We start from the raw sequence: 26,050 nt of genomic DNA, 5'->3' as shown, positions 1-26,050 counted from the left end.
GGGGGGGGGGGGGAGGTGCAAGGGGGCGAATCTACGGCCCGCCCCCCTCCCGCAACCGCCCCGTCGATAGAGGTCTGCCCCAACAGTACAATCATGGAAGTCGTGTGCCCCTTGGCAAGGGGGGAGAGGGGGGTGAATGTTACCTCGCATGGAAAGATTAACGTTCCTGAACAAGGAAAGGTGTAGAATAGTACTTTATATCATATGTATTATATATCATATGTTAGTTTTAAAACTATGATTGTTAATAACTTTTTAACGAAGGACGAACGACGGCTAAAACTCATTAGAGGTTACTCAGGATTATGACCTTGACAACATATGTCAAGGTCAAGGTCATTGGAGGTGTCTCCCCTAAAGTGAACAATTACCGAAAAATGAGATGCACTTACTAACTGCATTGCTATGGTTACTGGCAAAACAAATGAATAATGTGATGTTTTGTATTCGACAATGGAATTGTATCGATTCATCGTAAACAAATCCAGATTAGGTTTCTTGCCGAAATTGATAGAGAGCATGTCTAAACTTTGACCCATTACAGTCTTCAATATACTCTACCGAAATACTTTTATAAATAATTGTTCAATTAAAAAGTAAAAGGAAATAGTTTACATAATATATACATATATGATCGGACAAAGAGAAAGAAAAGACATCTTTACTCACATCATGAAATGATTCTAGTAGACTAACATAATAATCTTTCCCTTTGAAATGTTTTCGAATTAGATAAAACATAGCGCACTGGAACAGTAAACCATCATTGATTGCTGCTAAACCTATATCATTATATAGATACCAACATGGTTGGCCTCGGCGAAGTGTAGATCGATCCTGTATGTCGTCTATCGTGAGGAAAAATGCTTGCATCTATGTAACAATAAATTATTAAGTTAATATTTAATTCATAATTGCAACACTATATTTTTATAATTAAAATAGCTGATTATATTGTTTTTAATTTTAAGGTATTATAAACTAAGGTATACAACCAATAATAAATTGCCTTTAATGGTCGAGCTGGATCTTAGGTGTTAATGATTCCGTGTGAATTTATATATTACGTATGTAGTTTTTTAAATCGAACAATTTTTCGGTTTTGAAACGTTACTCTACGAAACTACCGCAATAATATCAGTTAAATTATCTAGCAATTTAACAATTTTAATACTCGTAGCATCTTGAATCTTAATAATGTTGAACGACATATTAAAATCTATGAATAAAAATCTGTAAATAATTAATGTATATTGCGAAAAATATTACCTCGAACCCGGATTTCTTACATTCCGTGCGAGAATTTCGTAGAGTGGCGTTTCAAGATCGAAAGATTGTTCGGAGCGCGATTTAAAAGACTACATATATAATATATAAATTCAGACGGAATTATCATTAACACCTAAGATCCAGCTCGACCGTTAAAGGCAATTTCTTATTGGTTGTGTTTCTCACATGTACGGTCCTATAAGATTTAATATTTAAATTAAGATATTTTTTACATTTTGCATTTATAATTTATTCAAATTAATTTATGGATACAATTAGTGATAACGTAAAAAACAAAACAAATTTACGTACCAGTTCCAGACACCATGCCAAAATCCGTACTAAACGAATGTTTTCTTCCGTAAGTTGATCACTTGGTGCCAGTGCCTTATAGGCATAGACTAATGTTAAAGCACGAGTTTTTTTTCCTCCTGGGACATTGTACTGTAATATCTGTGTAACAGAAAAAGTATTAGTCTGCACATTCGTTCATTAATGACTTATTAGTTTATATTTTGTTTTATTATTATAAATTTTTTTTAATGTTAGTGAAAAATATTTGACATTTTCTACTATGTTCTACTAAATCTTACAAATTAATATTTATTTATACTTGTTTTTTATGTGTGTATCTGTCTTCGAATTTTTATTTTGATTTACTTTCATAAATTTATAATATTATGTCATTATATGAGTAAAATTTCACTTTAAATTTATATATATGTATATATATCATATATATATACATATATAATGTATAAAATGTACATTAAACGATTGTAACACTTTATTACCAATGGGTTTCAGAATGCAGCCTACTCATCGAGCGATTAGTTCCTTCCTATTTATTAATATTCTTTCTTATTTATTATTATATTCATAAGTAAGAACCAATCGCTAATAAATAAGGACCAGTGAATAGACTTCATTCCGTAAGCCATTTAAAAAATAGTATTATATTATAAACTTTTATTATAATCTATGACTATACATTAGGTACATTATAATGTCCGATTATTTTGAGGAAATTTATTTTCGAACAGAGATTAATTCATTTTACGTGTATACAAATCATGCAGTATTTTAATAAATACTAATTTACTTTTGCCATCCATTTCGTAACATCAGGAATATTCAAATTCTTAGTCACATCTGTTAGATCGCGAACAACATCTGGCCACACTGCCATCATCTCTCGACTTTCGTCCTTGCTTGTGACCCATGTTTGTGTCGGTTGTATTACGGAATGCACCGTTCGCATATTACACTCCAATGTTCTAAAAATAAAACAAATGAATTGAAAATTATGACAAATATGAAAACGTTGACGATCGCTTCGACATGTATATGCAAAAAGTCGGACGAAATGAAAAATATTAAATCTAATGCACAACAAAAAATTAAATATAAATTCAATAAAGAATAACAATTTTATTGTTCTTATGCTTTGCATTATTTTATTACAAATTTATTACCATGTCTCTAAGAAGATACGGCTATAAGTTATACTTTTACGTCAATATACGCCAAAGCTAGTGTATTATTTACGTGACTCATGACTAAGAACAATGAAACTGTTGGCCCTTATCGAATTTATATTTAATTTTTTTGTGCATTAGATTTAATATTTTTCATTTCAACTCTTTAATTGTTTTAAAGAAAAAGTTTCTTTAAGAAGGAAAGAAAAAACTCCCAAAGAGAACTGTTTTTTTATATAAATATTCCTATTTTTTTTCTTTGCTTATACGTATTAGAATAACAATATACAGAACTTTATGGTTACTTATACATTCCTTGTGATCGACAAAGAAACTTATTGCGCATTCATACGTACAATTGTTACATAAATATTAAAATGGTTCTTAATTTAAACCATTCCTGGAATCTCTATTGTTACTTCCTGTACGATATGTCATCTCATACAAATAATTCACTTACCATAAGTATGTTAAAGAATTTAAATATTAGGAAGGCATTTACTGAATAATTTAAAAGTCAAACTTGGTACTTAGAATCGAATATCAATGGAATTGATGTCAATAATACAATAAAGTAGACAGTTGAAGTTTCTGTTATTAATATATTTAATTAATAAATTATGAATTTCTGTTATTTAAAACACGTTTGAATTCAAGTACCTCCATCCAGATGTTTATTAAAAAAGCCAAATTAGGTCAGATTTTAATTTTACACTTCTGCAGGAAACATTATAGTTACTCAAGAAAACATATGTTTAATTCTCAACGATGCGATCTATCATGGATACCATTCCGAACATATGTAACGAAGCAAGTTTTTCACGCGGTGTAAAAGTGCAGCCTCCAATTGCAAAATAAATGCTGAAGCGATAAAGATCAATCGTGGCACTGAGGACAGATTACACTTCTAAATGCAGTCAAAAGAAATTTTAAAAAAGGTAAATAAAAATAATAAAAATGCAACGCTTTTTTATTATAGAAAAAAATTTGATTGAAATCTATTTTTCAAAAATTCCGAGATCTCTCTTCAACATACATCCTGCTTTAGATTTGTTCAAGTATTATTCGATAAACGTGATTAATCCTGCAGAAAACTCAACAAGATTTCGATAGCAACATGAATAGGAAAAAAATGATTAGATAACATTTATGTTGCATAAAATATTTAAAAAACATCTTTTAAATATCTTATATGCAATATGTATGTTATCTATAAGTATATGCATGCCTTTGTATATTATTTTAAAGTAATATACTAAGCTCTAGAATAAACTAGGAATTCCTAATAATGAACTGAAGGTAATCTGCATAAGATTCTGGACTTGATTAGCTAATAAAAACGAGTGTTTATTCGCATACATATAAATTCAAGTTCATTTGCATCTGCGATCTATTTGAACTACACTCTAACTGTAACTTCAAGTAGGTATTACAAATTATTATAGACTGCATACACAGTATTCAAGTCAAACGATAATATGATAATATTAATTGTTAAATTAAAGATTGATAATTTAAATTATGTTCGAGAATGCAGAATTGTCCTTAGAGAAGATTTCATGGCCAAGATTTTCGAAAGTGAAGTAATTTAATATTTGTGCTGAATCATTAGAACTTTCAAAATATATAATAGACTTTAGCATCGAAGCTGTTGTGAATAAAAAACATATTGTTCTTTCAAATATTCGAAAATACGGAAGTCTGCGGCCGAAGCGATAATCGATAGTGTCAATAGAGCCTTTGCTAATTGCTCGCCGTACGACAAAAAGCGCTAATAAAAGTGAATATTTAAAAGGTATACGGAAAAGAGTAAGCTGAAATCAACTAGACTTATCTATCTATCTATCCGGTATACCAACGTTTCACGTGATAACCACGGCATAAATATGACCGCACGTCGCGGATCATGCACGTCATCGTTTCTGCTATAGGCTGCGAGCATAGAATATATATAGCATCGAGTAAACAATTTTATCAATGATCTAACAATTAGATGCGTTACGATGTACGTAGAATATTCAGCGTATCTCGTGGAACGTAATACAAAAATATATAGTTTTTATAATACCTATCGTTATCACCGTGAGTCATGAGGCTTCTTTACTTTATCAGAAATTTCCACGTACACACGTACGTATAGCATAATTATAGTACTGAGCGTATACGTAATACTGAGCGAAATTAACGAACGGTAAAACAATTATAATTTTTATCTTCGAAATATACTTGCTTTGCGAGCAACTTGTATTGGATCAAACGAAATAGTTAACGAGGACTCAAAAACAAAGAGTTTAACGAACTTACACTTTGCTTTGTCTAATTTGAATTGTGTTTATCGATTAAGAAAAATTTAGTTACTGATAATTTATTCCTGATTCATTAAATTTAATAATATTTTGATGCTATCTTAATATCTTATTATTATTAATCACACTCTCTCAAAACTTTTAGAGTAAATCTCACTCTTAAAGATAAAAGATTGAGCAACTCTTTCAAGATTGACTCAATTTTCATGTTTTAGAGTTAGATTCTATTCTAAAGAATTTAGACGGTAGATGTATACACGAGACAAGTTTTACCAAATCTGTTGATTTCGTAATGTGGTGTTTATTCTAACAAAGGTAACATATTATTATATATTTGTATTTATAAGGCTGGGTTGTTTTACCTTTCGATAAACCTCGATTCACTCTTTTATTCTTTTGTTTATCCACTAGATAAATTACGACAAATTTATCCGAGGATGAAACAACCGTCTCTAAATAATGATTTGCAAACGAATATTATTTTTTTTACAGTTAAAATAATCTAAAAATATATAAGTATTTAAGAAATAATATTAAGCTGGAAACACAATAGGCACAGGCAACAGGGAATAATGATCCATCCAATCAGAGCTCTGGGATATAATATCGAACTTATACCTCAGAGCTCTAATTGGACGGCTCGTTATTCCCTGTTGCCTATATGCGTATTGCCTGTGCCTATTGTGTTTCCAGCTTAACCCGCGTTCGAAATCAGCTGTTTTAACAAAGCCAATTATAATAAATTCGATTGAATGTAAACAGACGAATAAATTTTACTTCGTCGACTATAAGGAAAAATGATTCAAATTGATTGCCTAAGGCTTCGATAATAATATGTGAAAGTAAAAAAAAATGCAGCAAAATCGAAAGAAAAATAGAATTTCTAAAATCGAAATTCCTTCGCAGCAGAAAATCGTGTTTCGTTTACTAATCTTTGCTCAATAATAGTTCGTCTTTGTACGGCTGTGACAATTGTATTCATGTCTTGAAAATTCAACAAGGATCAACGTGCAAGTGTAAAGGTGTTGGTTAAACATTCACAAACGACCTCCGTTTAGTGTGGAACGCATTTCTTGCAAATATATCCGACAGAGAGATAGGGAAAAAGACAAATGAAAACGTATGTTGATTAAACACTCTTTTTGTCTTGAACGATTTGCATGATAATTACACGCACCGAAATGCTAATAATAATATATATGTGTGTGTGTGTGTGTGTGTTAACCGATTATTCTTTTCGATCTCACTACAAAAGTTGAAATCGTGTTCTCTTATGAAAGATTCTTGTGATAAAATCGACAATTTTGAAGTGATTTACTTAAAGATTTAATCGGAAAGAAATATCACAGACTATGACACTATTAAATATTTATTTTTAATACTTTATCGACCTTTTGTGATTATCTTTTAATAACTTTTAATGAATTTCTCAATTAAACATTTTTTAAAAATACGCGTTTTAACATTAAACATTTTTGTTGATTTTTATAGATTTTCTTTATTATAGTTTTGGTTAATTTTTGAATTGTAAGTCGAAGTGAGATCGAAAAAATATTGAATTCAGTCTTTGAACGAAACTTTCAGAATATGTAAAACTACATCACATATATGGTATATAGGTACATATTATACCAAACTATTAAAAAACTATCAACTCCTATTATACTTTTTTATATAAGCAATTTTTTGTTTCTCGAAAATATGTTAAAATTTCGACACAATTTTCCAATTGACAACTTTTCGATTTCAACGACGTCGAAATGATATCATTTCGAGGAACCGTTTCTACTTTCTAAATTGTTTTTTAAATAGAAAATCTTTTAAAGATTGAGATTTATTCTAAAAATTTAGAGAGTAAAAAAACTGGGTTGAAGAAGCAGTACTTACTAAAAGAAATTATAAGAGAAAAGGAATCTTTAAGGTGATGTAGACCGCAAAAATCATGCAATGCGCTTATTGTTAGTCAGACAACTCGCAAAGTATTGACATAAAAACATTTCAAATATTAAAAGATGCGCGCGATAGATGATTCTTCTAAATCATAACTAAAGAAGAGGACGAATTTATCAGAACTGTTCAGTAAACATATTTCTTATTTTCATTTGCATATTATATACAAAACAGTTCTCTATCTCCATATATATATTTCGGGGATTTTTGTATCTTCCTAAAACTCGTCGTGCTTAACTGTAAGTAATCATCTGCGGGTATGCAAATAAGAATACTTTTTCATCCTTCTCGGTTAAATTTATCGTTGTTGTCCCGATCAAAATCTTCGAAAAGGTCTTAAAAAAAAAAAAAAAAAAAAAAAACGAAAAATTCTATTTACATATCCTACTGAGAAAGGTGAAAAATATTCTTGTCACAGAGACACAGAGGTGAATTCATCACGGAGGTGAATTCTACGCGCTTCTTATCTCATCTCACCTCCAGCACGCCGCATTCCCGCGGCGCACGCCCATGTGTGCTACGTGCGCGTGGTCGACGGCAACGAGGCGCCGCGCGACGCTGAGCGCCGACAGGAACCGATTTCGCGCAACGGACGACATGCCCGCGGATCGTTGCAGCACACTCACGAATTCTGCGCGGATGCGCAAACGGCACGGGGGAGACGCGAGAGAACGAACGCCGACCTCTCGGTCCGAAGGTGAATTCACATCTACGAGGAATCCAGCACTCACTAGCACTCCGTCCGAGTTGAGCCAAGTTGAGCACTCACCGGCTGAACTCGGGATTCCATTCGTCGACGGTCGGTCCGACGACACGAGCGGGGAAGGGACAACAGGAGCAAAAGGGGGGAAAACAAAGAAGGAAAAACAGAAAAAATCACAAGTAAATCAACTTGTCAGTCAAATGACTGAAGGAATTGCCGGACCTTCGTTGTCGAACCCTGACCCTGTCTCACTCTTCAGCACTTTTACGCGGCAGGAACCGGGTTGGTCGGCTTTATACAGTCTGGAGACCATGGCATGACACGCCGGCACCGTCGTTATATATATTATATATACTTTGCTCATTATGCCATGGACCAAACAGTTGTATGGTTGGCATGTTTCTTCTAATTCAACGTGGAAGCGGTGGAAGTCAGTCAGTTATGATTATCGATAAGGGGCAAAGAGGGGAACCGATCAGTTCGGTCAAGTCGTGCACTTTGAACCTATCTGGAATTTTCGTATAAATAAACATTCCCAACTACTCCAAACCAGTTAATCTTGGTTCCGTCACATTCAAATAATGGTAGAATTGAAACACAACTTCGTCGAGGAAATCGAACGGACCAAAAGAAAAAGGAGCTCTGTGTCCATGTGTTAAATATGAGCACTCAGTCAGCTCTTTGTGTGAATATCCCTTCCATCTCTTTTCCAACCAGCTGTGTCTGTCAGTTCTAGCATTGCTTTAACAATCCAAACAGTGATTCTCAATCGGGCAAGATTTGTCATCACTTTGAGGATTTAAGGAATGCTGAAAATCTTATACAATTTGTGTCTACATGTTTTATAAATAGCAATTACAGGATAACATTCAACACAAAGTATTCTCATTTTCAGGGCTAAAATGAATACGACAAGAGAATCACACAGACAAATCAAACATATTTTTCTAGATTAATACGTAACACATATAGTTTTGAACACACACAGCTTATCATCGCCATCTCTTTTGTACATTTTTTCAACTTATTAAATTTATTATTTCGTTCCTACTGCAAGCTTTTGTTCTATCGTTTATTTATTGAACGGTGTTCTATTAGATGGTGCTGGCAACCTGTACTTTGCCAATTCTACTTCGGCTTCCCCGAACGAGTCTACATGATAGCAAAAGTACTCGGGATTCTTGTATTCCTTATTCTTGGAGGCGTTGGGTCCTACAGCTAAACAAATTTATGGTTTAAGCTGAAACTTGTTTTAACAAAAGTCTAGTAGAATGATACTGTTTATTCTTACGTGTGTTTGGTATTTTGACAACGTTATTACTGAGGCCTGGCACATTGGTATTCACATTGGATGAATTAGTACTCGCAGTTTGTGTGCCAAAGGTTCGTAAAGAAGTAATCGTTACACCCTGAAAGCAACAACAATTGAAACGCTCGCATGACAGACAGGTTAAGACTTACAAACTACATGATTTCTGATGAAACGTGACTCTGTTTCTGGGTATACACCTGTATTCGTTTTGCAATGATGCGCAACATTTTGCGACGATTATAAGTAATAATTATGATTAAACAATTATAATATGTAGAGAGATTTAAATGTTCTTTTAACTATGAACACCGTTTTCCAATCTATTTCATTCCTCGTAAATCGTAAAGAATTTCAATTGATTTTTGTAATTGGCAAGCATGCGAGAAACTAAAATTTTAATCTGATTGGTTAGCTCCTTGGATAAGAACGATTAGTGTTAAAGCACATTTTCATGAGTCAAACTGGACGTTTCGGTTGGTTTGAGAAGCTCATATGCATATGAACAAAATGTAAGCACATTGGCATAACACATAAGTTATCAATATTTATTTATCGAATATTAAACTAACAAATACTTATCAATTAATATTAATATCTTGTATTTTCTACACCTTAAAAATATCTCTTGTAAGTAGTAAAAATTCATATTTTGCTTTTTATTTTTCCTATCCTCATCTCTGTCAGATTCCACTGAAAAACAGAGCACCTGTAATTTTCAATACTGCCAACTGTACATCTTTTTATCATAACTTTTTACTGGTAGCAGTGTTAAGTGTGTTTTTGAAACATAGAACTCATACGCGAACATTACACGTGATTACACGATACCACGATACATTGGTATTCGAAGTATCTTTCGATTACGATCTGACATAACCTGGCCGACGTGCCACTGTCGTGTTTATGGCGAATTGAATCGGCGAGGCTTGATTTACTCGCGGTGCGTACAAAAAGTATAACCATCAACGTTAGAGTTATGTCATAACTTTAGCTAGAATATCTCCATCTTGGCATTTGCTACATATTTTTTTCCCTTTGCGTAATATCGGAGTATGCCCAGTGAAAAATGATAATGAAATCGATATCGAATCGATGTCAATTCGACGTCGAAATCATCAGTCAACGTCAAATTGACATTGATTCCATTGTCATTTCTCACTGGGTGTTATTGTCACATATTGTATTAGACGTATGTAGTTCACATGTCCTCACTTAGAGAACATACAATGATCTTAACTATTACCTAATTACTATTGTCGTTACAATTATGTTCATTTTTATCATATGTAGATACTTCCTCTTTGATATTTATGTACTTTGCTGTAGTGTACATACTACATATCTTATTATATTAAAATATATATTATACTAAAATCATTAAAATAAAATTAGATTTATTAATTACGATGACAGAAATTTGAAATCTAACACAACTTCTTCACTGGATATAAAAATGCATAGTAGTATAAACTATATACAATAGTCATAAGAAATTTTTTATTCTTTATTCTTATTGTAATCTCTGTTTCAGTCTCACAACCATGTTAATAACATATTTCTGGAATAACTGGAGGTATAGTAATGCCCCAGAAGGCCAGCAGCCATTTGAAAAGATAGTCGGATTAAGTAAATATGGATTTATCAGTGGTCTCGGAATTGGCACGTATGATGCTGTAATGTTATCTCAGACAACAGGCTTCTGGAATACAGTAAATTGCTTATCTTACTGGGTGGTGCCTATCACTGCCATGTGTGCTACCTTTGCCTCTGTAGCATATACAGCGACAAAAATTAGGGGAAAAGACGACTATGCCAATTACATTCTAGCCTGTATGTAATGTATAAATGTATCAGTTAATACATTCACCAGAAATAATTATTAAATTTTAATGTTCACTTGTTGCAGCATTAGTCTCAGGTGGAATCTTTTATCGCTGGCAAAAGAATGGTCTATTAAGTTTTAGTTGGACAGGTGCAATAACTGCATGCGCCATAATCAAGAAGTATGGTGATCTGAATGATTTCAAGCCTTTTCCGTTAAGTACGAAAGGAATTCGAGAGGAATATACTACTTTCCCCTTTGACATGACTCTCATTAAGGATCCTAGGGGACCTAGACCCTGGGAGTAAAAATATTTCATATATAGAATAGGAATAATTAGTGCTGCTGATACATAAATCCAAGGGGGATAAGTCATACTGTATAATTAATGATACAAAGAGATATGAAATGCATATGTTTCGCTTTCGTTATGTATTTATTCAAATTCTAGTACAGGAAATAAAAAGGATTGTAAAAAGGATATATTGTGCCTACAAGTATTATGTCAGCGTTTCACCCTTTGTGACCTATGAAACAAATGTTATTATGAAACTACTGATATAAGTAAATGTAAAATAAACAATAGAAAAATATGTTTGATATAGTGATATAACAATGGAAGTGACACATAAGTGAACAAATCTAAAAAACAGATTGTTTTCTATAATCACATAAAATGTAATCAAAATTTAAATAAACAAAAGAACATTACTTACGCATGCTTCGAGATATTCTATTCTCCGTTCGAGGGTCGTGAGCTTCTCGTTAAGAACTGCTATTCTCGATCTACAAGACATATCTAAAAAAAAAAACATAATAAATAAGATTAAAGATATTAATTTAACAGCATTTTTGCATTTCACGCAAAAGCTTTAGGAAAAATTACCGAAAGAATTAAGGAAGTCCGTAATCTTTTTAATACTGCCAGTGATAACTTCTATGTATTCGCGATTAGCCCAGTCTTGTTGAATTTGTTTTTGTATCGCTTCTCGATGTATAGCTGCCATTTTCTTTGTCGCTATAGTATATTCTCTTTCCCGATTTTTATCTGTCTAAATTGCGATATTATTCGAACAACAAGCGAGGCGTTCCTCGATAATTTTATCGCATTGTTTGGAATGCTCAGTCTTGTCAGATGGTCAGATCGTAGATGACGTCAGATGACGTAGGATTGGCAGGAGCGATGAGAGCACAATATATACAGAAGCGTAAAATCTCTATCGGTACTTTTGATGTTAGGGCGAGTTTACAACTTGACGAACAGTAAAAAGCGGAAGAGCAGTAACCAATCAGAACTCGCGTTGGTAGTCGATTTTTTGTTAGTTCTATACTATTTGCTATCAACGCGAGTTCTGATTGGCTACTGCTTTCCGCATTCCGCTCTGCCGTATATCGTTTTATCCTTGTTGTCCAACCATGTTAAACAAGGCTATACACGGGAGGGTATATACTGTGCCCTGGCCACGTGATCACTTAGCGTCATTGAAATCGACGCATACATATGTGTTAATTGTTGTGTTGTGAAATGTGAAGTGCGTAGTAATTATTTTGACAATCGACGCGCCATCTCTGGCGTAGCGTAAATTGGCAAGAATCGTTGAGGGAAAATCGACGAGGGAGATTTGACGACGAGCAGTTTCTCCAATCTTAGCGGAGCTCATTGCTCCGCTTGACCTACTGTACCGGGCCGCGAGAAAAAATCTTTCTGGATCATTCTGCTCTGGTGGCTCTGGTCTGTGCGCCACCAGTAATATTCATTATTTCGTTCTACCTAATCTTTTTGAATCATTTAATCTATAACGTGATCTGGCCGTATCGACCTCCTATTTATTTGTTGGAGGCGGGAGCTATTAATTAAATAAGAAGAAGAAGACGACGAGCTACGCTGATTGGATATTCTCGAATTTCCGTATGTAATGCAATATCGGCGAGCGTATCCGCTATTATCTAATCATCATTGAAAGGATTGACGCTTACGAATTCATCATCAGCTGTGTGATTTTCGTCAAATATCGATCCGCCGTGCGATATTCACTCGTAGAACGTAAATACGTAATTTCTATTTTTATTTTTATATTGGATGCCCCGCGAATTTTGACAATGGCTTCTCCACATTTGCCGCAGTCTGCGAACTAAAATATTTCGCGCGCGTAAAATACTCTCTTTTCAATAAATTCTTTTATTTTAATATTTTTAATATAGTATATTCAATTTCCCATTTGTATTTAATGTACCTTCTAAATTAAATATGAAATAATAGTTAATAGTACGTCACTCTTTACATAGGTTGCTCTAGAATATGCATTGCTCAAGTTTGGCTATTTATGTCAGATATATATAATTTATATATACGTATGTATAAAATTATCTCTTTTATTCTTACAATGTATAGGATTAAAAAAAAAACTTCTATAAATCCTTTTTTTTTTTTTATTGAAAGATGTTCTGTTGTTAAATGAGCAATATTATTATAATACTGTTTATTCAGTTTAATTATTATTTAATAATTATTAATTAATCAATTGTTTATATTTACATTATATGTGCAGGATCAACTTTACTGTGTATATTCTCCATGCCAGGTGTGTTATGATTTTGGGAAGATGCAATTCATTATCAGTAGTTCGCTGCGTATCTGAGCTATATAAGAAACAGTGCAGTACAGGAGCACACGAGTATCATAAAAATTTTCATCTCACTGAAAGTGCTCCACTTTCTATTATTGAACGGAAAATGAAAAAGTAATTACATATTATATTTATATTTTATTGCCTAATATTTAATAAAAACTAAAATTTAAAAATTATTATTGATAAATATGTTTTAAAAAATTAATAGGTTGAGTAACAGTAAAGCGCCTTTTCTTTCATCTATTAAGATGGCATCAACATCTCGGCAGGATAGCAAAAGCGAGCCTGAAGTAAAGAAAAATCGCTTGAGATTGGAAAGATCGCCGTATTTATTGCAACATGCAACCAATCCTGTGGATTGGTATTCTTGGGGTGACGAAGCTCTAGAAAAGGCAAAGAAGGAGAACAAGATAATTTTTGTGTCTATCGGTTACTCTACATGCCACTGGTGTCACGTAATGGAAAAGGAATCGTTTAAGAATGAGGAAGTTGCAAAAATCATGAACGAGAATTATGTTAATATTAAAGTAGATAGAGAAGAGAGACCCGATATCGATATGATGTGCATGATGTTTATTCAGGCAAGTGTTAAATTTATTGTTATGCATTATACGAAATCTGAGAATAAACAGCAAAATACAATATATGCATATTTTATCACTTATTTATAATTAATAAATGTGCAAAACTTATAATATTCTTTATAAATATTTGTCACTTGTAATTGTATTTTAACTTTGCTCAACATGTTAATGAAGATATTTATATTTGATAGAGATTGAGAGGTCATGGCGGTTGGCCATTGAATGTTTTCCTGACACCAGATTTGATGCCGATAACAGGCGGAACATATTTCAGCTGTGCAATGTTTACATTATACTTGACACGAATTGTAAAAGAGGTATATAGTATTTTCATCATATATAAATATTTTTATTTATATTTTACTCTATAAGAAAGATAAAATTAGGTTTGTAAATATTTTTTTTATTTTAGTGGACAGAAGGAAGAGACAAAATGGTCAAATCCGCCAATATTGTATCAGAACGTTTGAAGGAATTGACCACAAGCAGACATGATATAAAAGTGAATGAATATTTGAAATAAAATTTTAAATAGAATTTAAAATTATTTTAATATTGTATTTTATTCATCGATTTTTGTGATATAGGATGATGGAGTTCCTGCGATTGATTGCGCTTTCTTGTGTGCTCACGTCTTATTGAATATATATGATGAAGAATACGGCGGATTTGGTAGCTCATCCGCTACGAATCCGAACTCGCCGAAATTTCCCGAACCGAGCAACTTAAATTTTCTTCTCAGTATGCATATTTTAAGTACTTCTACTATGTTGGTTGAGATGTCTTTAAATGCATCTCTGAATACCTTGAGGAAAATGTCTTTTGGTGGACTTCACGATCACGTGGGGAAAGTAAGATTCATTTCGTCATTTTCGCTATTACAACGTGCAAATCGAATAGTTTCAATTATTCTTTCAGGGATTTCATCGATACACTGTGGACGCTCGATGGAAAGTTCCTCATTTCGAGAAAATGCTTTATGATCAAGCTCAACTAATACAATGCTACGTCGATGCATACCTCATTACGAAAGATTCCTTTTTTTCCGATATCGTAGATGATATCGCAACGTACGTCCTACGTATGCTGACACATATGGTATTATTCTATTGCTTTTTCATGGATTTGTCTAGTATTATGTTAAATATTTGTCCTAGATGCAATAAGAGATTCTAACTTACAAGAAATATTTTTCTTCACTTAGACTTTTTAAAATCAAAATTGTACAGAGCAACAAACATGTGGAAAGATATAAAATATTTAGCATGTGTGCATTATTCAGGAAGGTGGTTTCTTCAGTGCGGTGGATGCAGATTCACTACCTACATTTGATGCCCCAGCGAAACGGGAGGGTGCATTTTATGTTTGGAGCTATGACAATCTTAAGACTCTTTTAAAAAAGAAAGTACCTGGTAAGGACAATGTTACATATTTTGACCTTATCTGCCGACATTTCTCAGTGCAGAAGGAAGGAAATGTAGAAAGGCCACAAGTATGTTTTGCAATTAAAACCATAAAGTAAGAAATATTTATAAAACATTTATGAATGCATTTGTTCTGTAATGTAGGATCCTCATGGCGAGCTTACAGGTAAAAACGTATTGTCAATGCAGTCGGGAATAGAAGATACTGCTAACCATTTTAAGCTCAATGTAAAGGAGACACAAAAATATATTAAAGAAGCCTGTACTACTTTATATGAAGACAGATCACATAGACCATGGCCTAGTTTGGATGATAAAATGGTCACATCATGGAATGGTAATGATTTGTAATGAGTAACGTTGATGTCATTATCACTGTGATTCGTTTGTATTTTCGCATTGTCTAACGATTTGTGATCTATTTACAGGTCTTATGATAAGTGGTCTTGCGCGTGCTGGAATAGCTGTAAAAAACAAGACGTATATTGAAGCAGCAACGGAAGCTGCCACATTCGTGGAAAAATATCTGTTTAATAAAGATAAACGCATATTACTTCGCAGTTGTTACCGCAGGAGAGATGACAAAATTGTACAGAGGTACGTATATTGTCTTAAACTTCTTATCAACAAATGATCTATGATGGCGATTTGTAGGAGCGATCCGATACCTGGCTTCCACGAGGATTACGCGTTTTTTGTGAAAGGATTGCTCGACTTGTACGAAGCCACCTTTAACACACATTGGGTTGAGTTTGCCGAAGAGCTGCAGGATATTCAAGACCGATTGTTTTGGGACTCGGAAGATGGTGGTTATTTTGCTATGGCCGAAGAGTCTCCGATACTTACACGGACGAAAGATTGTATGTTTTAATACTCTTCTAGTAATTTTAATTTTGAATGTCAAAGTTTGGTATAACAATTACGACAACTGAATAAAGTCAAACGAAATTTTGTTGCGCACGTAAAGATTATGTTATATTCAAATATTTATAACGCTGTTTATTGAATATCACATTACATCTGTCTTGATTATTTTATTACGTTCTTAATTATGCTGTCGACATATAGATCTTTTCACTTTATGAACTTCTGTTTTTTATTGCAGCTGACGATGGCTCGCAACCATCCGGTAATTCAATTGCATGTTCAAATCTGTTGCGTTTAGCGATTTACTTGGATCGTGACGATCTCAGACATAAAGCTGAAAAGCTTCTGTGTGCGTTCGGTAATAAACTTGCAAATTGTCCGGCTGCCTGTCCACAAATGATGCTAGCGCTGATCGAGTTTCACCATCCAACACAGGTGTGTGTTTTTGTTTATCTGCTGCAGTCATGTTAGTTTTTTCATGAGATTGTAAGTGCTCTTAATAATATGTTTCTGAATTTTTTTCTAGATTTATGTAGCAGGCAAAGCGGATGCTAAGGAGACGATTGAAATGCTGGAAATAATCCGTTCTCGTTTGATACCTGGTAGGGTGCTCATATTAGCCGATTCTGAGGACAATGTGCTGTTCCGTAGAAACATGATTGTTAAAAGAATGAAGCCGCAGAAAAACCGCGCGACGGTTTTCATATGTCGCGATTATTCATGCACTTTACCCATTTCAAATCCTAATGCTTTGATTTCTGAGTTAGATAAGAAGGTATTTACCGATTTGTAAGTGGCTATGCGTCGGTCATGTGATGAAAATAACAAAATGGAGGAAGACCGCTAAAAATTAAATAATGTTAAACAGTGCAAAACCATCTAGCGTAGTTTAATATATTAAGTCGTTAGTTCGACTGAGTTACAACATTTGTAAGCACAAATCACAGCAATAATATTGCAATGGATAAACAAATGTATAGATATTTATAAAGAAAAAAAGGTTCTCTAGTGAGTCCCTGAAAAAATCAAAAATATGTTTCTATCTAAAATAGATGGAAATCATATAGATCGTGTATGTATGTACTTCAACACAATTTTAATGTGTAAGTTCTATTAATATTCTAGCATTCTGTTAATTTACGTGGAAAGTTATGATAAACTAGTTGCACTATTCATGATGAATTCTTTTTTATCAAAACCCTTTCATGCATGTGTGTATATATACATGCATTTACAGTTAAAAAATGATATATACATTTATTTGTATATATATGTATATATATATTTTTTCCTGTAAACTACAGGAATTATCATATCATTCTAAAAGCTTATTTCTTACTGTTACAATAAATTTTTTAATCTTTGATTTTACTTTTTGGCTTTTATAAGTAGATATCTAATACAGTGTAGTATATGTATATATATATATATATATATTTATATTGCAGCATATATAATTCAGTATGTAAAATAATTCCAGAATTTTGAAATTTTTAACAGTTATTTTTTATACTTCCTGAAAATTCACAACTTTAACGAAAACAGTAAATATCAGTCATTATATATGCTCTTTTGAAATATTTAAACAAACGATCGATATTTTCTATACAAAAAAATTATAAATTTTCATGTTACTAATAAATAATCAATAAAAAAATTTTTAAAGTATATATATTTTTTATGCAGTTCGTGAGGATCAAATTTATCAATTTCATCATCTTTTGAATTGTTCAAATTTTGTTTGAACTTAGTCAACAATTTTTAACTATTTAAGTTTATATTAGCTGAAATTATTTGAATACATTTCTTATTTATTGCTTTAAAAATTGTAATAATATGTAATAAATATCATTCGCGCTCCTTTATCAACTGCCGAAAGTACAGTGTCTGGTCTTTACAAACGTCAACAAAAATGGCGTTAATCTATACGAGGTATGTCGTAAAATTTGATTTTTATTCAAATCTGTTGTTTGTTTGATTGAAATGCAAATAATATTTCATTCTTTTTAGATTTTTATGTCAGCGTAATGTCGATTTTCGACATTTTCGAAGCATATACACATGTTGGTAAGTTCTTACTTAATAATATAACCTTTTATTTATATAACTGTCATGTATCTAGATAGACAGATATGCTAAATATAGGATGCTACATTAATTGTGTTTTATTACTGATAAAATAAGTAGCACATTTTGTCATAATTCTTACAACATTAGATATGCTGTAAACATTTATGTTATATGAAGACATATTTTTGAGTATTTGTGCAACTATTTTCAATGTTCAAATTTTGTCATTATACATTCTGTTGAAATTTATGTATCTGAGTACAGAAGACATTAATTTTTCTAATTTTCTGTGAAAATAGTAACAAATATTGTATTTTAAACAGCTTTAATAAGAATACTTGTGTCTGTTACTTGAGTGCATCTTGTAATATAGTGATAAAATATATTTTAGCCCCCTCAGTTCCACAGTTTCGAAACCGTTACTTTCAAATATAACATATGAATCCCACGATGAGAAGAACATGCGTCTAAAGAGACCATTGTCACCGCACTTGAGCATCTATCAAATTCAATTAACATCTGTACTCTCAGTAACGCATCGTACCACTGGTATTATTCTTGCCAGTTATGCAATGTTTCTTGGCTTAGGTAAGACATATGGTTATCTAATTTATATATCCAATTTATAATAGTTCATTTAATATCTGTAACATAAACATGTTCAAATTGGACACTTGTCATATGTTTCAGGTACATTGCTTATACCAGGTGGTATTCCATGCTTCATAGAAACAGTGGATAATTTATGTTTACCTTTGCCTGTATTGTTCGCCGGCAAGACTTTGCTTGCTTTGCCTGCTACTTATCATACGTTCAATGGAATGCGTCATTTGGTACGTTATTATGTAATTGTATTAATTTAATTTTGTTAAAAAGGAATATTAACAATATGATTGGACAATTATTATATCTAACTTGCATTCTGTTATTACTCAGAAGGAATTGGCATAATATAATCTCATCAATATTTTATATATTTAACGTTATATCAAGAAATGAAAGTTTATATAAATTTGCAGGCTTGGGATTTAGGAATGTTCCTAACAATTAAGGAAGTGTATAGTACTGGATATATGGTATCTGCACTAGCAATAGTCTCAGCACTTGCACTTGCGACAATGTAAGTGTTGTATTTACATTTATCAGAAAACAATTCTTTAAAATTAATTGTATTATCGGATTATATTACAAATTGTATTGAATTAATGTTTTAGTTACAGAATAAAATAATTTATTAAAATTAATATGTATTTGTTTTTCCACTTAATTTAGAATAGAATTGATATTTAGTAAAGATTACACCGTTTATTGTAAAAAAATATTTTAGCTTTAAGCACAAAGAAAGAAAATGATAATAAAATAAAAAAATTTAAAACCTTTTTTCGCATGATTACAAATTACAAAAAGTATTATTTAAATTTATGTTTGAAATTGAAGGAATTATATGAAATCTGACTTTTTTTATTTCTTGTTTAAACATTTACATTATTAAAATAAAAATCTTTATCTTATTGCTACTTATTTATTATAACGATAATTTTATTAAAGAAATAAAAATCTACTTCTAAAATTTAATTGTGTATCTTACAAATAGATGTTAGAAGTACAGATAGTACACAGCCAGTTTTATGTAAAATTATCCAACGATAATTCAATGTATTTTTTGTAAATCGTCATAAATCGCGCAGCAAAAGCTTCCAAGTGAAATATAGGTTTTGAGCCACGTATCATTTTATGTTGATATTCTGAAGCAACCTCGATAATTTCTTTTTTTAACTGATCATCACAATTTTTTATACATTCTTGCAACAACCCTCTAAAAATCAGATCGCATGGTATGGAGCGCGTTAACAGGTCATAAAATCTGTTGCGTATTTCTAGAAGTACTTTGGGAGATTGTTCAGAGACCATCATACTAGCTGTATTTCGTATGTATACTTGCCAATCCGGTTCTGTTACTTTTTGATCAATACTAAATGGATACCTGGAAAAAGAAAAACTATGAAGTAGTAAAATTTTGATTATTTATAATTCACCACGCTTTTCATTGTATACTTCCATATATATGTTTAAATGTATCAGTACTTACTGCTCGACTTTGCAAGCTTCGAGCATTAATATTGCTCGTCGAAGATTTCTATTACTAGCTTCAACTATCCGATTGCCTAATTCATCAGGTAGAGTAAGTCCTTCACGTTTACAAATCGAGTGTAAAATATTTTTAATCTCGGAGGCGGTTGGTGCAGGAACTCTGATTCGCACACATCGCGATTGAATTGCAGGCAAAACCCGCGATGTTGAATTCGCACAAAGAATCAATCTGCATGTACTGATATATTTCTCCATTGTTCTACGAAGTGCGTGTTGTGCATCTCTTGTAAGTTGATCCACATTTGACAATAGTACCACTATATTTGTGTCAAATTTTAGTCTTTATAATAACTTATACTTTTATTATGTAAGATATTTATATCAGAATTAAAAACTTTCTAATTTTCTTATAAATACCTTTGAACTCTCTCTGGCCTATGTCTATATGATGCGTTTGAGCAGTTGCTTTTATTAATTCCATGACAACAATTCTATCATATATTCCTGCATCACTCGGATTTACTTCTGTGTGGTAATTACTGCTCATTGTCAATATTTCTATCTTTTTTTTAGATGGAGTCTGAAAGTGTTATATATAAAATAGTAATAAGTATCAAAAATAATATATTTTAATTAGTATCTTATATTTTTCAATGTAATGTATAGAATGCAAATGATTACAAATTTGCTAAAACTAATTATTGTAAATAGCAAAAATACAAAAGCTTTAAATGATAATTTAATGTATTGAAACAAAACAAAAATTAATTACCTCAAACTGCATGTTTTCTATTTTTAATCTTTCAGCTGCAACTCCGTAAAGTTCCTTTAAAATACATAATATTCGAGTTTTCTTTCCTGCACCAGGAGGTCCGTGTACTAATAAATGTGGAAAGTCCCGTTTATTTACCTGTTTTTTGAATATAGAAATAAAGTAAAAATAATTCAGATCTTTCTTCATATCAGCTAACTCAATATAATTTTGAAATACATTCTTGCAAGAACTTAGAATAAATTTTGAATTTATATTCATAAAAATTATAATTTTTATAAAATATAGAAATGAATACATATACTGTAAAAAATTTAAAAGTACAACTTCAATTCATTATTATAACCTTTTTATTTTATTACAGTAAATTCATAAAGCTACTTTAATTATCTATTTATGAATTATAAGATACATATTTTCAAAAAAATTATGCCATTAATTATATTATTCCATATTTTAAATCAAAATTCAATATTTGTTATTGTATCTTCAGAAGGCGCGCTTTTAAAGCCGGTTAACCTCTCATTCTTTAGATAATGTTTCATTGCTTCAATATTATAATATTTTACCATATTTTTCAAATTTTCCGCTTGCTCCAGATGATAATCTAATTTCGCAAGTGTCGTTGGACGATATTTATCAACCCACAAACTCATTTTTTATCGTGGATTAAGCAGATCTACTACAAATGTTGAACGTTATAAAAACTTGTGTCAGAAAATAAATTCATGATGTCGTAAACCGTCAACCGTAATACCGACGGTTGAACACATCTTTTGTCTGTAATTGCCACAGTAAGTAAATAAACTAGTGACTTTAGTAGCCCCGCTGACAAATATCCAATGTATTTATTTAATTATTGAACCATAAAAGTTTTAATTAAAAAAACAACTAAGTATTAGGAAAATGATTACATTCTCCTAAACTTAGTTGATTTTTTAAATTAAAACTTTTGTGGTTCAATAATTAATCGACAAGAAGATTATGGCTGAGTTTCAAAATATACTGTCAGTAAATTTTGAAACTCAACCTATATTAAAAAGAAAAAAAAGAACTTGGATAAAAGGAATAAATAAGGATTTTAGAGAATAAAAAAATCAATTAATTTTAATAATAAAAATCATAAAATATGTAAGATATTTATTTCAGCCAGCAAAATGTAGAATAATTAAATTAGGACCGGTTTTTACCAGAACGATAATATTATAGAACGCATAAATTATGTATGAATGTGTATATAAGATACATTGTTATTTTTGAGAGAGAGAGAGAGAGAGAGAGAGAGAGAGAGAGAGAGAGAGAGAGAAACGAAGATTAATTATATTGCACATTATACTGTTCAAATACGTATATTACAGACATTAATTATAATAGTTTTTTCAATACTATAAATGGTATATATTTTATAATAACATTTTTAACCTTAATAATATAATTGTAGATATATAATCAAAATAAATGTATTCTTAATAAAAATATGTCATAAAAATATCTGATTTATGTATAAAAAATTATATATTTGTAAAATATATTTTGTCAATGCTATGTGAAAACCGTAGAATGGCAAGATTATTGCATCAAAATATATTTTTTTAATTATATATTGTGCCCCATATTATATATTAAAGTCATGAATTTGTTAAACTTGAATTTAAAAAGAATTCAAATAAATCAATTCTTTTGCAATTTCAAGCATTATCTTTTTGAATTGATTAATAAATTTCAAATGTAAAGTTCTTAAGCTATTTTAGTTTCACGGTTAACATGGCATAGAAAATATTAAAAATATCATATGTTATATTAATTCCTATTAATAAAATAAAAGTTCGTGTTTAATCTAAAAAAAAATTACAAAACCATAATTAAATCTATTATGGCAAAATAATATTATAAACAATATAAAACAGCTATTTATAAAATATAAACGTAATAAGTATTTAATATAACATATTTAAGAGCGTATTAATAATTTTGATTTTTAGACTTAACTGCTTTCTATATAAATTGGAATTATATCTATATACTTGAAAAGCTATATTTCATCATACAAAGAAAATTTGCTAACAAATACATATTAAAAGCAAAATAGTTTTTTTTTTAATAATCATATATAAAAATGCAAATATAAAATATATTAAATATTCTAAAAAATATGAATGATTCATGTGTAACAATTTACATACTTAATAATTTCATTAATATTTTGCGAATAAATGATAGATTAAGACATATAGATATATATATATATATACATACATAAAGATAAGAACTTATCAATGACACATAATGATAATACTAATTGAAATATTACTGAAATAAATGCATAGAAGATACATTAAGTACTTTACGTACTTTAAACAATATAAACATACAAACATTTTAACGTATACTCTTTGATATGCTTTCTCACATATACATCAGTATTATCAGGTATATTGGTTTTTTCTTTATACCCACACACCATGTGGATTCTTACTTGTGGGCACTGCAGTTTCTAATTGTCTTGGTGATCCTATCATCTTACGTGTACTCCCAGGTTTATAGGCACCTAATGATTAAATAATTTTATTTATTATATACATTTTGTATACAAAACATAAACTTAATAACACATACATATACACAAGACATAAATATAATATAAATAAACACCTTCTAATAAAGATTTGACTTGCTCATCTGAACATGCAACAGCTAAACTTTGTAGATTTGCTTCTTTCATGTCAGCTACCAATCTTTCTACTTGCAATTTCTTCTCAACGATCGCCGACTCCAAGTTAACTACTTCTAATTTTAAAGATTCTGCATGTTGTGAAGCTAACTCAGTTGCGCGTTTGGCTTGTTCTACCTCATTTTGTAAATGTTCTACTTCGCTGATTATTTTTCGTTCCATAATTTGCCGCTCATCTGTTTCGCGGCTTATATTGTGTTGTTCCATTGCAAGTTCTTCCATAACTAGCCTGTTATAATTAACATTGTAATTTAATGCAATGCAATTTCTTACATCATATGTATTAAAGAATACTTGAGGGATAACAAATCATATTTACAATTCTATAAATGACATTGTGCTTGTATTTACCTTATCTTATTTTTACATTGAAGAAGTTCTGTTTCACAATTGGCAAGTTTTGATCTAAGCAATGTTATCTCTGACTTTAGTGTTTTTTCCTGCTGCCTAACTATTTCGCTTTCTTCTTCCACATGAGCCAATTCTTTCAACTAATTAAGGTAAATAATAATTAATAATTCGTTATTAATATTTTAATGTAATAATACATGGTAATTAAAAAAAATAGATGAAAGTTACTTGTTCCTCAATTATTCGACCAGTAGACTCAATGCGATTCATTTCTTGGGAAATATAATCCATTTGATGCATTTGTTCCCTACTCTTTGTTTCCCAATACAATATTTCTGCGTCAAACTAAAATTCATAAATACTATAGTTTGCATATTTTTGTAAATAAACAAATTAAATCAATCAAATTAAATTAAGTAGATCAATAATTGAATTATAAAAAATTATTAGATAATCTTTGTTAATTACAATAAATTAATCAAATTATCGAAGAAGATATCTTACTTTTGTTAGATCAGCTTGTTGAGCATTAATAGTATCCCGTTGCTTATTGACTAGTCTTATAAGTTCAACATATCGTTGAGTATAAGCGACAGTTGCCATATTTTGTGCCGTGACAGAAAGTGGATTAACAGATTGTGTAGGCACTTTTGTATCTTGAAATTCCTATAAAGAATATATTGTAAATTACGCGCAATCCCATAAATTATTATATCAAACATCTGTAGCAATAAAACCTGGATCAGATTCCTTTTCAATTTCATGGAATTACTAGACGATGGTTGATCGTCTTTGTGCACATGAGGACTTCCACTGCCATGCACAAATTGTGATCTTCCAGGACTATTTAAATTTGGTGGCGGTGGATCTCGGTAAGGTGGCAAAGTGCGTAAGGGTGGTGAAGCTGGGCCTGGAGGCTCTCTATAAGGTGGAACCTCGCGTACTTTTTTTTGTGACAAATGTGTTGCAACTAAGGCAAAAAAAATAAATTAATAAGACAAATAACGTCATGAGAATTATTGCAATATATGAAATATGATTATATCAGCACACTTAATGTGTATAAGAGAAATTACAATAGAATAACTCACTTTCAGCATTAGTTCCTCGCGTAGGTGACTGTGCTGGTTTTTGTACATTTTTTCGAACATTCAAATCCTTATTCTTCAAATGTGGTGTGGGCTGAACAACAGCCACGTTATTCTCCATTTGAATCTAAAATAACAATTTTATTTAAATGTTTGTGATAAGGCTCAATATGTATTAAACAACTAATATAAAGAGATAAGGGCAATGAGCCAATTTTCGTTAAAATCTTTAAATCAATCTAATATATTGCGAAGAATATCACGTAATTATGGCGTTTTGTTCCAACTTCCACTACTGGACTCATCAGTAAGGCATTGTAGTGGAAGCCTACCTTAAAATTAAAATTTAATTTTAATTTACGCGGGCGAAATCAATGCGTTTAAAATTACAAGTAAATTAAGGGGACGTTATTTCAGATTATTAGAGCTGCGTTTCAAGACCGAAGATTGTTTGGCGCGCAAGTTAGGGGGGGTGGGAGGGGAATACATATATTACTTTAAATAAATATTGCGAAGAATATTACTACGTCGACCCGCCATCAGAGGTTTATAGATATTCGCAAAAATTCTCGCAAATGCTTTGATACGCGTATATCTGTATA

The 26,050-nt window shown here is 31.2% G+C and overlaps 8 protein-coding genes across 9 annotated transcripts in view; 3 read left to right on the top strand and 5 right to left on the bottom strand.

Moving 5' to 3' along the window:
* Positions 1–7,741, bottom strand: part of LOC108781005 (farnesyl pyrophosphate synthase) — a 9,200-nt gene extending 1,459 nt beyond the window's left edge. The window contains exons 1-5 of the mRNA XM_018548864.1: positions 7,481–7,741; positions 2,372–2,546; positions 1,582–1,722; positions 670–873; positions 393–557 (exon numbers count right to left, since the gene is read on the bottom strand). Of these exons, the coding sequence (XP_018404366.1) occupies positions 393–557; positions 670–873; positions 1,582–1,722; positions 2,372–2,546; positions 7,481–7,602 (807 nt within the window). The 5' untranslated portion in view covers positions 7,603–7,741. The remainder of the gene's footprint in view (positions 1–392; positions 558–669; positions 874–1,581; positions 1,723–2,371; positions 2,547–7,480) is intronic.
* Positions 7,742–8,626: 885 nt separating this feature from the next.
* NdufV3 (NADH:ubiquinone oxidoreductase subunit V3) lies at positions 8,627–9,359 on the bottom strand. Its single transcript, XM_018548866.1, has 3 exons — positions 9,216–9,359; positions 8,998–9,115; positions 8,627–8,924 (listed from the first exon to the last, which is right to left on the bottom strand). The coding sequence occupies exons 1-3, from the start codon at positions 9,243–9,245 to the stop codon at positions 8,779–8,781; spliced, it is 294 nt and encodes a 97-aa protein (XP_018404368.1). The 5' UTR covers positions 9,246–9,359; the 3' UTR covers positions 8,627–8,778.
* Positions 9,360–9,787: 428 nt separating this feature from the next.
* Positions 9,788–11,168, top strand: LOC108781006 (NADH dehydrogenase (ubiquinone) B14.7 subunit). The gene is made up of 3 exons (XM_018548865.1): positions 9,788–9,958; positions 10,550–10,848; positions 10,925–11,168. Exons 2-3 carry the CDS (start codon positions 10,560–10,562, stop codon positions 11,146–11,148), a joined length of 513 nt encoding a protein of 170 aa, XP_018404367.1. The 5' UTR covers positions 9,788–9,958; positions 10,550–10,559; the 3' UTR covers positions 11,149–11,168.
* A 125-nt stretch (positions 11,169–11,293) lies between these two features.
* HSPC300 (hematopoietic stem/progenitor cell protein 300) lies at positions 11,294–12,024 on the bottom strand. Its single transcript, XM_018548867.1, has 3 exons — positions 11,727–12,024; positions 11,557–11,639; positions 11,294–11,367 (listed from the first exon to the last, which is right to left on the bottom strand). Exons 1-3 carry the CDS (start codon positions 11,845–11,847, stop codon positions 11,341–11,343), a joined length of 231 nt encoding a protein of 76 aa, XP_018404369.1. The 5' UTR covers positions 11,848–12,024; the 3' UTR covers positions 11,294–11,340.
* A 298-nt stretch (positions 12,025–12,322) lies between these two features.
* LOC108780883 (spermatogenesis-associated protein 20) lies at positions 12,323–17,323 on the top strand. 2 transcript variants are annotated; one of them, XM_018548709.1, is made up of 13 exons: positions 12,323–12,749; positions 13,390–13,581; positions 13,679–14,051; positions 14,246–14,371; positions 14,467–14,556; positions 14,642–14,905; positions 14,973–15,152; positions 15,337–15,546; positions 15,623–15,815; positions 15,907–16,075; positions 16,133–16,338; positions 16,584–16,780; positions 16,872–17,323. In XM_018548709.1, the coding sequence occupies exons 2-13, from the start codon at positions 13,430–13,432 to the stop codon at positions 17,136–17,138; spliced, it is 2,427 nt and encodes an 808-aa protein (XP_018404211.1). In that variant the 5' UTR covers positions 12,323–12,749; positions 13,390–13,429; the 3' UTR covers positions 17,139–17,323. The 2 variants fall into 2 exon arrangements, with proteins under 2 accessions (XP_018404211.1, XP_018404210.1); XM_018548708.1 differs by having other exon boundaries at positions 12,323–12,884.
* An 886-nt stretch (positions 17,324–18,209) lies between these two features.
* Positions 18,210–19,589, top strand: LOC108780944 (succinate dehydrogenase cytochrome b560 subunit, mitochondrial). Its single transcript, XM_018548793.1, has 5 exons — positions 18,210–18,277; positions 18,356–18,412; positions 18,807–19,003; positions 19,106–19,248; positions 19,435–19,589. Exons 1-5 carry the CDS (start codon positions 18,258–18,260, stop codon positions 19,537–19,539), a joined length of 522 nt encoding a protein of 173 aa, XP_018404295.1. The 5' UTR covers positions 18,210–18,257; the 3' UTR covers positions 19,540–19,589.
* Positions 19,590–20,040: 451 nt separating this feature from the next.
* On the bottom strand, positions 20,041–22,002 carry RfC38 (replication factor C subunit RfC38). Its single transcript, XM_018548804.1, has 5 exons — positions 21,848–22,002; positions 21,279–21,416; positions 20,924–21,086; positions 20,505–20,823; positions 20,041–20,399 (listed from the first exon to the last, which is right to left on the bottom strand). Exons 1-5 carry the CDS (start codon positions 21,932–21,934, stop codon positions 20,042–20,044), a joined length of 1,065 nt encoding a protein of 354 aa, XP_018404306.1. The 5' UTR covers positions 21,935–22,002; the 3' UTR covers position 20,041.
* A 1,719-nt stretch (positions 22,003–23,721) lies between these two features.
* On the bottom strand, positions 23,722–25,571 carry RASSF8 (ras association domain-containing protein 8). Its single transcript, XM_018548796.1, has 7 exons — positions 25,452–25,571; positions 25,098–25,330; positions 24,865–25,026; positions 24,589–24,705; positions 24,361–24,500; positions 23,931–24,238; positions 23,722–23,826 (listed from the first exon to the last, which is right to left on the bottom strand). The coding sequence occupies exons 1-7, from the start codon at positions 25,567–25,569 to the stop codon at positions 23,726–23,728; spliced, it is 1,179 nt and encodes a 392-aa protein (XP_018404298.1). The 5' UTR covers positions 25,570–25,571; the 3' UTR covers positions 23,722–23,725.
* Between the last annotated feature and the right edge of the window lie 479 nt (positions 25,572–26,050).

Source organism: Cyphomyrmex costatus, unplaced genomic scaffold (assembly GCF_001594065.2).
Source record: "Cyphomyrmex costatus isolate MS0001 unplaced genomic scaffold, Ccosl1.0 scaffold75, whole genome shotgun sequence".
NCBI lineage: Eukaryota > Metazoa > Arthropoda > Insecta > Hymenoptera > Formicidae > Cyphomyrmex > Cyphomyrmex costatus.
This window is presented reverse-complemented; position numbering and strand designations above follow the sequence as displayed.